Source organism: Carettochelys insculpta, chromosome 2 (assembly GCF_033958435.1).
Source record: "Carettochelys insculpta isolate YL-2023 chromosome 2, ASM3395843v1, whole genome shotgun sequence".
NCBI lineage: Eukaryota > Metazoa > Chordata > Testudines > Carettochelyidae > Carettochelys > Carettochelys insculpta.
The window spans coordinates 194,651,070-194,663,387 of NC_134138.1; the positions used below are offsets into that span (position 1 = coordinate 194,651,070).

A 12,318-nucleotide genomic window follows, 5' to 3' on the forward strand; every position below is an offset into this window, starting at 1 on the left:
GGAGTGCCAAGCAGACCAGGAGCACTACCAGAGATCACCTGATGCACCTGCAGGACACCATGGCCATGACAGTGGAGACCCTGGTGTCCTGTACAGGATGGGCCACCAGCCACGTCCCCAGCTCCCACCAGCCTGCCTTTCCCAGTCTCTACCAGGGTTTTGAAGATGTGGCAGTGGGACTTCCCATCCCGAGCAGCTGCAGCATCCCCACCACCTGGAGACAAGCAGCATTTGCAGCCCCTTTCCTGAGTTCCTCTCCCACTCCCACATTCCAGGTTCCTGTCACCTTCCCTCCAATGTGTCATGTCTCCACAATAAACACTCCATTGTGTTCAAGAAAGAGTTTTGTTCTGTTGGGGAGGCTAGGGAGGGATGGGGATGAAAGACACACCTGGGAAAGCTGGGACTCCTTGTGGAGAGTCTGCTGGAAAGTACTGGGAAAAACAATTCATTTTTCATATTACCTTTTTGTCATCAGAATTTATGGATTTTTTTAACCAGTTTTATATGTAGCATAGTTTGTAATCGCAAATATTAAAAGTCACTTTAGCATACTTGCCTTTTCATCATTTAAGAAGCAGCCAGGTATTTGGGGTTGAAAGAACTTATCACTTTAAAAACCCAGGATAAAGCTGAATAACAACACACAACACAATTTTTATTTTGTTTTAATGATATTTATTAGTGAAGAAAATCTCTCTCTGATGTGTTACAGCTGCTTTCTTGTGGTCGAACAGCTCTGACGGTTGATTTAAAGGCTAAATAATACTACATCCAGCTGCACGATTTTTACATTTTTCATCTTATATGGTCTTGCGCTCGCTCTCTCGGTGTATAAATGGTCCATATAAGTCAATAATTTTTTCAGATTTAATTGTTATTCTCTCTAGTTTTAAAGATACATTCAAATAAAAAGGTATTTAAAGTTATTTGCAGTGAGTGCGCATATACAACAGCAAATTGAGCTGATGACATTTTACTAAAACTTTTTTTTTCCTAAGTTCATAGAATAAATAGAAGTCTTCAAACACAAGCACTATTTGGCTCATGTGTTTTCTCTCAAAATATCCTTAATATTCATTGCACTACTGTAATATCTACTTCATTCAAAGACACCCATCTCTTGTCACAAAGACTAAAAGACAGCTCCATTTATACAAGAAATAATCAGTGCTAATGATTTAGTAACAGTCTGGTACAAGTGGCAATTCATGGCATTTACAAACTGGCGACATGATTTTAAACTTCACAAAGAGCAGGAGGGGAAAAAAACACAGATGCTGATTTCTTTTAAAATGATAGCTCAAAAATAATCTTTTCTTGGCTACAGAAATAACATCTTTCTTGTCCATTTCTATTTCAAGAGTTACCATATATTCTTGCAAGCACCTAGGCTAGAACTGAGATGGATGTGAAAGACAATCCTAACACTGGGCTTTCCTGAATGAAATCACATGCAGCTATTATAGCCAGGGGATAAAAATGTTTTCAAATGGTTGTTACTTCTGGCAAGTTCACACCTAGATGGGAACAGGTTTCTATGACAAATGAGGAAAGGTAAGTAGAATATATTGTCACCCTGTGATAAGGCTGCTTAGTGGATTGTTTTCATCAGACAAAATCTGTCGCAAAAAGGCAAATATGGGACCAAAAGTCGCTTTCCCTTGCTTGCACCATTTTGTTACTAAATACTTCCATGGTTCTTCCCTGCATATTTCAAGCACACCTTTTTTCCAAGACTGCTTTTGTTAAATGATCTTTTCAGACAAGACTGGTTTCCAACCTATTGCATGACTCTGGCTCCCACAAAGTGGGTGCCATGTTATTCTTTAAAGTGTGAAAACTAGTCTTTTTAAGGATTGTTTGAGGCGTGTGATTTTCAGTGTCAGCAAGAGAACACAATGTAACGCTTTTTTCCTTCCACGATCCAGTGCAATATTGGAAAAAAAATAAAGTGAATCACACAGAATACAGATGTGCCAGAAGAAACAGCAGTCGTGGAAATGTGTCATTTTTCCAGGCACCTGGCAGGCCCACTGACCTCAGAACATAGCACTAGTTCAAGTTTATAATACCAGGAAAAAACAAAACAAAACCAAAAAAGTATCAATTAATTCAGGCATAACAGCCTTCCATTTTGATAACCCACTTCATCCACAAGATCAAAATGAAATGAACACAGATGCTCAGCTGACCATTTTGTTTAGCACCTACAGCTGCTGGGCGCTTATGTTCCAATGTCTCAGGTAACATGGTTAACAACCTTGCTGTGTTAGGTCAAGTTAGGATAGATACACAATTCATTTTCTTTGTCCATTGATTGTTTTTTGTTTGCTTTTTTTTTCAGTGCATCTTTAAAAAAAACCCTTTCAAAATGTTAGCACATTAAATCCCCAATACAGCAATTGCAGTGTCAAGAACATTTTGCACTCAACTGAACAGTATAATAAACAAATTAGTTACAATATATCTGGTACATATTTACACACTGTACAAAGTTTACATACTTCTCCCATTAGGCACAAAGTTGATTTGTCAAACTCAGGAGGCAATGGAAGAAACAAATTGGACAAAAGTTCTTGGTATCGCTTTAAAAGACCAGCCATAAAAATTAAGTCGTTCATCGTAAGCTAGTTTGCTTAGGTATTTTGGCTCCCATTAGGATGCCAGAAGAGAGAGTTGCAGGGCCCTTCATCTGCATGCTGGAACCCACCATGGTTGGGAAGCTCCTATTCCTTCGAATGCCAGTGTTCAACTGAATACCCCCAATGGCACTTGTCACAGCAGGGCAGCCCAAATGAAGGCCTTCGGGAGCCAAGCCTCGTGGAACAAAAGCCCTTACTGATCCTTGTGTCCCACAGAGAAGAGGCCCCTCAACATCAGTTAAAGGAGGAGCTTGCGTTTGCCCCGAGCTAACTACTTTGGCAATCCCGAACCTCTTTACTTTGTCCACAAGGTTAAGGTTGGAGACAGACACGTCAGTCTGGCTCTCGCTGTTTCTGATGTTCTTTTTCTCTCTCACCTCCTTCAGAATAGAACTGGCAGGTTTGGAAGCAAGGAAGTTGTCATAAGGAGGGCTGGTGCACTTGAACTCAAACGAGGGAGGAGAAGAAGAGGGAGTCTGCATAGGCGAATTGGGAGGGGTGGAAGGAATGATGGCCATTTTTGGAGAGTACATGTTCAGAAGGGTGCCCTTGCTGGCTCGGTCCCAGCTCTGTGGATTGTACACTGCTGCTGAGATCCCTCGTTCTTTAAGCAGCCACACCAGTCCCAAGGATGTGCTCATCGTCGTCGTGGATTCCCGGAGGTTAGTGAAGGATTCTGCCAAGCTGAGGCGCCGAGGAGTGCATGGGGTAGCAACTGGGGTGCCTTTCAAACTGCCAAGGCTGCTGCAAGCTGGAGTAGGTGCTGCATTAAGGCTGAAAACACAGGAAGCAAAGGTGGATTAGAGATTATAGTCCGGGTAAAGATTTTCAACATGAGTAAGATTTGAGGACCCTTGTGAAAAGTGGTACAAGATATTGAGCGAGTTCCAAAGATTATCATTTTAAATGTACAGAGCTCAGCTTTAAACATCCTATTTGTCTCATATGGTTGGATTAATGATTTCCTAGAACCCAGAGTCAAACATCCTTTGACATAACAAGCAAATAAGTCTATAATAGTTCAATGACTATAACTTTTCCTCTTCGGTCACTGACTAGAATGGGATCAGTACCTGGTCCTGACTCACAATGACTTCTCTAGGGCAAATATTAAGTAAAGTGTTTGACCGCTGATTTCAATTAGACCAGGCCATGGCTCAGAGTGGCAGCTCCCCACCCACCACACTGCTAATAGTTCCAGTAATGCTGTAACTTGCTATACCATGACAGCAGCTTGCAGGAAGAAGAGACCATTATGATCAACTTCCTGCAGAAATGACTGTAGCAGAGAAGCTGGGCCTTGGTATTTTCACCAACAACCATTTGATTTAAAGGGGAGAAAAGACTCGCGCTGTGATTTTTGAAGGTGCTGCGCTGAAATACTCCCAAGAAGGTATTCTTTTTGTCTGAAAGAGGCAGGCCACTGATTATCAATAGTACATTAACTGAGTAACCTGTAACTCAGCAGCAAACCAGACAAAATATGGGTCAGTTTTACTGTGTGTTATTCACAAATGTCATGCTTATTTGCATAGCCTTGAGCCAAGGGAGGCACTGAATGTCCCCCAGCCCCGCTTTTTCCCTCTAAAGAAACAAAAAAATACCAACAGCAACTCAGAAGGTGCATGTCAGGAACAACTGGCACATTAAATATAAAACACAGGCAACAAACACTGTAAAGAGGCATGCAAGTGCACTTCTGCTATCTGACCAATAGCATTTCTGAGTCTATTGGTTAAAAAAATCATACAAGCAGTAGCACTAATTTTGAAGAGCTTTCACCTCCCCAGTGGGCTGGTCCTCCTCACTTGGATGGGGATTCAACTTAACTTGTATTTCTGAGGAATTAAGTGCCCAGTGGTGGCAAGCATCGCAGCCTGGTTTCAGCATGACTAAGTGCAAATTCTGAGGCCCTGCACTGTCAGCACCCTGCAAGCATACTGCGGTCTTCCTTAAAAACTTGCTGTCTTCGAGAACATCTTACATAACAAAACAACTTTGCTTCCATCTGAGCCCTATTCAAAGCCTAATGGAGTCAAAATGAGAGTTTGTATTCTCAGTGGACACGGAATAAGACTCTACTTACTTTATTCCAGCCACACTCTACAGCAAATATGGGTAACTCTTCAAATATGTACCTTCACACAGGTGAACTCCAAAATGCTGTACAGACCTTAGAGAGTCATTTCCAACCAGAGGGGTCACCTCACTATTATGGAAAAGCAACATCTTTGGCCACATCTTGATGAGGAAAAAGATGTTTGTTTGTTTTTTTTCAATCCAGTCTAGCTGCCTCTTAATACCTGTATAGACGCAGGTTAACCCTTCAAGAATGTTTGAAAGGAGTAAGCTATAGTTACACAGATGCTAACGGGGCAGGTCGACTGAGGGAAGATAAAAGCTTGTCTACTCTTGTAAATGTAACAAAAAAGATATTCCGGAATAGTATCAGAGAGGTAGCCGAGTTAGTCTGTGTCCTCAAAAATAACAGGAAGTCCTGTGGCACCTTATAGGCTAACAGATATTTTGGACCATAAGCTTTCATGGGCAAAGATCCCCTGCATCAGATGTTCCATCTTTGGTCTTTGCCCATAGAAGCTTATGATTCAAAATACCTGTTAGTCTATAAAGTGCCACAGGACTTCTTGTTGTTTATTCCAGAATAATTATTTTGGTACATTTCCAAGTGCAGACAAAACACACATCTCTTCCCCATGCAGAGAACACCCTGAGGTTTCCTGAGACCAGCGTGTGTGGTCCTGTTATAATTCTAGGACAGGACTACACATAAAATGCTGCATTTTTGGAACACACTTAGGTAATGGATTTCCAATTAACTCAAGTTGATCTATATGACTTCAAATGCAAGTTGACACTCCACAAGCACACTGACTCAGCCTAATTGGCAATGGGCAATTAACTGAGTTCTGACAGAACCACCACCAGACTACACGTACCCTGAAAGGGGATAAAAGGAGTGGCTTTTTATTTAGTTAGTTAAAACAAGTGTAAAGCATCCATCTTTAAAAGCACCATTTCAAGCTTACGTGAACCACGTAAGGAAGTCCAAAGTTCTGTCCCTTTTCTGTGGCCAAGTAACGCCTGTGCAAGCAGAACCAGCAAATTTCTGCTGTGAAGGCACACATGTCATGCTCTGATGGGATTCTCTGCTTCTCAGTAGTGGACCAACAACACCACACATCTGTTGACTATTCCTGTTCCCATAGAAACATGTCAGCACCCAGGGGCTACTGCATCTCTCTTTTGACAAACTGCAACTGTAAAGTAAATCTAAATAAGGCCAGACATGAAGTGCAGTAAAGCACAGTGTTTAAGCAGTTTAACCAAAATATGGGAGGTTGCAACTCAGCCACCAATGGAATGCATTTCCTTGCACCACCTGGTGGCTTACAGTGCTACTGTTTGGCACTTGTATGCAGTGCCAAATACCTTGACACTCAGAGTTACTGTGGCTAGTCCTCACTCATTACACCTCCTCACTGTCTGGGCAGTGCTAGGTGACTCATCGCAGCTAGGAAGAGAACATGTTGCCAGTGTTTGCACACACGCACACACAAATGCAGCTGTGCAAAAGCGGTTGCTAGGGAGGAACTCTTCCTATGGCAATAGAGAAAAGCTGCACCTTCATACCTCCGATTAGTTTGGCAACAATAAGAACAATGGAAAACATGAGAGCCACTGTAGTACCTCTCCTAATTGGCTAAGAATAGGGGTGCAAATGCACGGGGACTGGGAATAGAGAAAATAAGAGAAAGTGAACTCTGTGAACTGATATTTTTGTGAGAGACCAGAGAAATACTGGAAACAAGTTGGGACACAACAGATAGTGGTCAATCTTTAAACAAGTCTTATTTATAAAACAACCACCATGGCCATAGGCATTCTGTCATTTCAGATCATGGACTACATTACTTCTGGTCCCCTTGGACACTACCCTGTTAAGTATGCTGGCTCCCCACATGTCTTCCAACTCCAATTTGATTGTGTTTGGAGAAACTCAGGTTTACATTTCTGCTACGTTGTCACTGCAGATACACATTAAAATCCAGCAGAGAGCCAGCCCTGTGCAAAAAGTACTTTTCTTTTGGAATCTGTTCCTTAGCATTACCTTAATTGGGAGTACTTTGTCCACCACACAAAAACCACTACACATTAGCTCAAATACAACCATGCAGATAAAAACAAATGAAGACCTGAAGTGGCCTATGTGCCTCAACCTAGATACAGCTTCAGAAGGTGGTCTAGGATGATAAGCACCTTGCTTTGCTACATGACATTTAGTGAGATTAGGATGTAACCTGGGTTAGACCATTAGGTTGGAATGTAACTGAGTGGGTAAATATCTATGCTTTTTGGGTTAGCTGGTGCCACACACACACTAGAATTTTTCTACATGACCCTGCCAGCACAAACACTGCTGGCAGTATTGCTCACCCCCTGCCACGTTGGGTCATAGTGTCTGCCCTATATCTCCTCTCAGCATAAGATGACATAATGCAGTTTCATCGTCCTCCTCACATGACCTGTGAAGAATCATTTATAGTTTAAGGAGCCCCTCCATACCAACAGTCCTGTTGACAGCATCATATACTTCTGCAGCACTAGTGCCAGGGCAATCACGCCCCTGAGAAGTTGCTAAACCGAAGCTAAGTTTAGTTGCTGGCAGTAGAAAACTTGTTAAGTTTAGTAACCAATGAATCTCTAGAAGATTGTTATGGCTGTTATGAAGAGTGCTGCAACAATGTCTACAGTTAAAGAGAGATGTTGCAGAATAATAAAAGTAACCTGTTTAAACAGTGGTGCTGGAAGGATAAAGCCAGTTATAGCACAGCTCTTAAATTTATACCACAGAGAAGTGCAACTGTAAACGGTTCCATTGTCCATAATCAATTTGCACTTGTTTTCCAAATATCCACAACTCAGCAGGTGTTCACATTCCCTTAGTTCTCCAAAGTTCTGCTTCTTCCACAAGTTCTTGGGCCAGTTTGATTTCTAAGCATTGCCCTTTATGAATCTAGACCTCTGCGTTGGCTTGTGAATGAAGAAAACTGTGGTACTGTCCCTGCTGCAAGCTAAAAATTGTGGAAGGTGGAGAAAACTGGGTGGTAGTTTTTCTGAACGGAAAAATTATGCATTAACCTGATTATAGTGGGGCCATCTGTAGTTGTGAAGCCAATTCACTCTCTTCAGTCATCAAATCCTAACTCTCTTACCTATCACTGTGCCCACTAGTACCAATTATTATGAGATGACCTGTTTGCTAGGGACTGGATTGAGACCATGAATTCACACAGTCACTCTGATGTGTTGCAGGAAGTCAGCAGGGGGCTTAAAATTCCACCACTGAAGAGGGAGTTTGAGCAATTTCTTGGCTTCTGTCTGAGTCCCTTCTCCCGGCAAGCAATTTGGCCAGCCATGAATTCTCTCTTTCAGAGAGCAAAGTGATCTCTGGAGCTTCACAAATTACCTCTTTGCATTATTGATTTATTTTGCTTCCCTTTTCCACAGGCCAGATATTTTCAGTTATTTTCCAAAGGAAGGTGAACACATTTCGTAGTCCCTCTAATGTTTATTTAAAGAGGGTAACAAATTAATAGATTTGTTAGGCCATCACCCTTTTCTATGGGTGAAGTGCACCCCTCTGCAGAGTGGGAGAACAAAACCCATGTGCCACTAAAATCCCACTTAACCTGGGGTGGCCAACCAGTTAGAGACAAATAGACAAAACAGGAGTGGATAGGATGCAAAGAACGATGTATTATATACCACCCCCTCTGTGTGTATGTGCGCGCACACACACACACACACACACACACACACATATATTAAAATAAATATTTTTAATGCCCTCCCCCTCCCCAAACCCCCACCCACTCTAACCCAATCCACCTCCCTATTCCCCAGTGCCAGGCACCACCAGCCTTCCTGCTCTAACCCAATGCACTCCCCTCCCCAAGGCACCCCGAACCCCTCCCATCCCCAATTCAATGCCAGCAACTCACTGGAGCTGCCGGAGCCACTGTTGGAGCCGCTACCCCCACGCGCTTCTCCCACCAAGCACTGGGTCATGCACGTGCAGTGGCAGATGGCACTCACAACATGCGGCTCTGAGGAGGAGCCGCATTTAATAGCTCAAATAGCTGCATGTAGCTCGAGAGCTCTGGGTTGGCCACCCCTGCACTTAACGCATCTTTTGATGCTTTAAATACACATAGGGGTCGGTCCTCACACTGGTGCTCCACCCTCAGAGCATTCATGCCATCTGGTCTTCAGATTTATTATGAGCTTTGGAGCTGGTGGGTGCACTTTTATGGCAGCCTCTTATTCAAATACTGGCAACCTACCACTTGGTCAAGAGACTTGTAGCAATGGCTCAGCACTTTTGACCTGTGCCAGATTTGAACTGCAGAAGGAAGAGTCTGCAATTTCTTAGTTCGCTTCACAAAACCAGGCATTACACATAGATCCACCCCTTTTAGAACAGGACGAGGCAAAGAGATTTGGCAGGGAGTTGGAAGGCAGACGAGAACACATTTTCCCCCACGTAATATGACTATTCCCTTGCTTACGACATTTCTTTGTTTTTCCACCCCATGGGACTCTGGCATCCCTGACATGTCGTTGAAAGCCCTTACCTTGGAGTGACTCGTGTGAGCTCATCAGAAGGGTGCAGAATGCGGCAGGTGGTGAAGGTGAAGGTGGAGTTGGTTTGTGACATGCACTTCCCCGGATGATGTACTGAATTAAAAAAAAAAACAAAAAAAAAAAAAAAACAGCAAATTCTTTGCATGTACATAAAAAAGGAAAATAAAAGTTTAGTGCACTCACAAACAGATGCAAAAAGTGATGAGATACCTTGGACTGGATCGATGCAGGGAAGGTGAAATACATAAGCTTACCGGGTTACCGGAATTGGCACCCATTCTGCAAACCCATCTCCACAAATCTAAATTTATTTTGTCAATATAAAAATAGCTGCTGCATTACTTTTCCCTGTCTTGTTTCACTGTTGCTGTCAAATCTTTCTCTGAACACGTTCTCAAAGTACAGAGCTGAAAATGCCAGCTCCTGCCACAACCAGCACCCTCAACGGTTGGAGCAAGAGTGGAATATTAGAGCAAAATGATCCCAGTGCAGACAAGGCTACAGAGCATCTATTGCACCGTGAACAGTCCTGCATTTCAGCTTCTGGCTTGATCCAGACAAAGGCATCCCCATTACTTTTCATTTCAGTAATGGATCCTGCTATCCTGTGCAAGCTAAAGCTACAGCAGCCCTCACTAGCAAGTTTCAGGACATACTACAACTCATTTCTCTCTCACCTTCACATCCATAGAGAAGATACTCTTAAAATTTTGGATCCACTACTGTACATCTGTGACATTTACTTGGGTTTTTAAGTCAGAATATCCTCAGCTGCAGTAGATAGCAATTTTTGATTATTCACAAGCGTATGTTATGACCAGTATAGAAAAACATTTTGGTACTCCAGTGGTGATTTGACTAGTAGGAAAAAGACACTAAGTAGTTACGCTGATGTACTTAAGTTCTTAACAGACCGATGTGGTGTTTGTGGTTTTTTTATATTATTTGTTTTCATTTGCTGTAAAATGCAGCTGTAGAATATATTCCACTGCAAACTAATTAGAAAGTTTAGAGCCATGCATCTGAGAAAATTGAGGAACAATCAAAGACATTAAATACTATACTCAAAGATATCATGATTGCATAGGTTCTTATTTACAATCTGAGCTTTTTTTTTTTTTAAGCGGTGGCCAAACTAACATGCACAATAAAACGTGTGTGATGTCCTCCCAACCTCCTCCGCTCAGCCCTCAGGACATTGCCTGGCTAGGACACATTTTACTCATGCAGTATGTGACTGCTTGAGAAAAATCACTCAACCAGATACTACACCATTCAGAACTTCCAGAGTGTTCAGAAATAAGCAAGGCAGGTTCTGATTGTGGCTGTATTTCCTCTTTCATTGGAAAAATTTCACAGCTTAAATGCTCATGGGCAGCCAAGCAGTCCTCTAAGAAAGCAGATCAACAAGGTATAAGGTGTGAGAGAAAGCGTGGGCCAAGACAAAGGTGAAAACAAACACAGGTATCTAAATGCATGACAGGCGATTCAATAGGAAGCTAGTTTGTCCCTCTTTTTTAATACTAGGACAGAGTGCCATTTATTAATGGAAGATAATGGTTTTTGATTAACACACTGTGGTGTGTCCTGTTCGCAAATTTGGTAATTAGTACAAGCATTTAAGAACAACAACAACAAAACCAAACAGCTCTACTTCACTTCCATGGATGAGAATTATAATGGTGCTGGAATATCGTTGCTTTCAAGATTAGTGTGAGCAGTGTAGTTATCTACTCTATAAGGGAGCACAGCCTAGCAATCATGATTCTCTGTGTATTGTGAAGAGTTAAAATAAAAGCTGGGGAATAATCTCATGTAACAGACATGATAAAAGTTAATTGATGAAAATATCAAAGGACAGAAAGTTGCGATAAAACAGTTCTTGCTAGATGAGGAATAAAAACAGAACAATGCAACGCTGGTTTTACATTGCGAGATCACCCCAATTATGCACATGGCCCCAGGACAGTAATTTTATTGTCCTCCCTTACTGATTGTTGTGTTCACCGAAGAAGACACCAATTGTGCTTCCCCTCAGATTTGAAAAGGGCAAATTGAAGATATTGCTGAATTAGCAAAAGCAACACTCTTAACTGATGAGTCTGTGAGATAGGAAAAGGCTGCTAAAAGGATAGAAGTCATGGATCCCAGTACTAAGGGATAAATCAAAATGATTAAAGAGAGATCAGTATCCAAAGCCATAGATTTAAATCTCCAATACCACTAGGAGAACGTGGACCAGCTTCATCCTCCAACAGTCAACAAAGAAGTCTATCAGATTGCCGTAGCATTCTCCATCCTTTGAACACAATATGAGGAAAGTGAGAACCCATCAACATACATGAGCAGTATTTTCCAAAATGGAAGCAAAAGACTTATCCCGAGACAAACCATCCTATGGAACATGGGCCACATTCTGGGCTGAGATAAATTGGTGTGGAACTCCAGGGGATTACATAGATTTAACACAAGTTGAAGATCTGGCCTATTGCATTTTAAACAATACTTTTCTCCAGAATTCATCAAACGATCAAGATAAAACAGCTAATTGTCTTTAAAAGGAAAATGCTCTGCCTTCATCTGCTGAGCTGATATCTCTACTGCATATTCCACAAACATCTGCAACACACAGAGGGGTGTCATGCTATTTCAACTTCAGAGTCTGTTTTATATACATTTCACTATAGAGATACTTGCTGGAGTCCCAAACGTTGCTGTGCTTTTACCATCAAAACAGAAAAGCAGTCCACTTTAAAGACTAACAAAATAATTTATTAGGTGGTGAGCTTTCATGGGATAGACCCACTTCTTCAGACCATGGTCTAGCCCACGAAAGCTCACCACCTAATAAATTATTTTGTTAGTCTTTAAAGTGCTACTGGACTGCTGTTTTGTTTTGATAGTATATAGACTAACATGGCTCTCTCTCTGAGCTTTTACTAATAATTCTCTTAAAACCACTGGTAGTTAACTAAAATTCACAGTGGGATGAAAATAGAGAAACTGT

The 12,318-nt window shown here is 41.8% G+C and overlaps 1 protein-coding gene across 11 annotated transcripts in view; it reads right to left on the reverse strand.

Annotated features, from left to right (window-relative positions):
- Positions 1-667: 667 nt before the first annotated feature.
- TRAK1 (trafficking kinesin protein 1) overlaps positions 668-12,318 on the reverse strand; it is a 188,298-nt gene continuing 176,647 nt past the window's right edge. For 7 of the 11 annotated variants that reach the window (XM_074988230.1, XM_074988228.1, XM_074988225.1 and 4 more), the window contains 2 exons: positions 9,302-9,404; positions 668-3,419 (listed from right to left, as the gene is read on the reverse strand). In XM_074988230.1, the coding sequence (XP_074844331.1) occupies positions 2,621-3,419; positions 9,302-9,404 (902 nt within the window). In that variant the 3' untranslated portion in view covers positions 668-2,620. Of the gene's footprint in view, positions 3,420-7,100; positions 7,190-9,301; positions 9,405-11,532; positions 11,611-12,318 lie in introns of those variants that run through there. The other 4 variants (XM_074988234.1, XM_074988233.1, XM_074988232.1 and 1 more) reach the window with 2 other exon arrangements.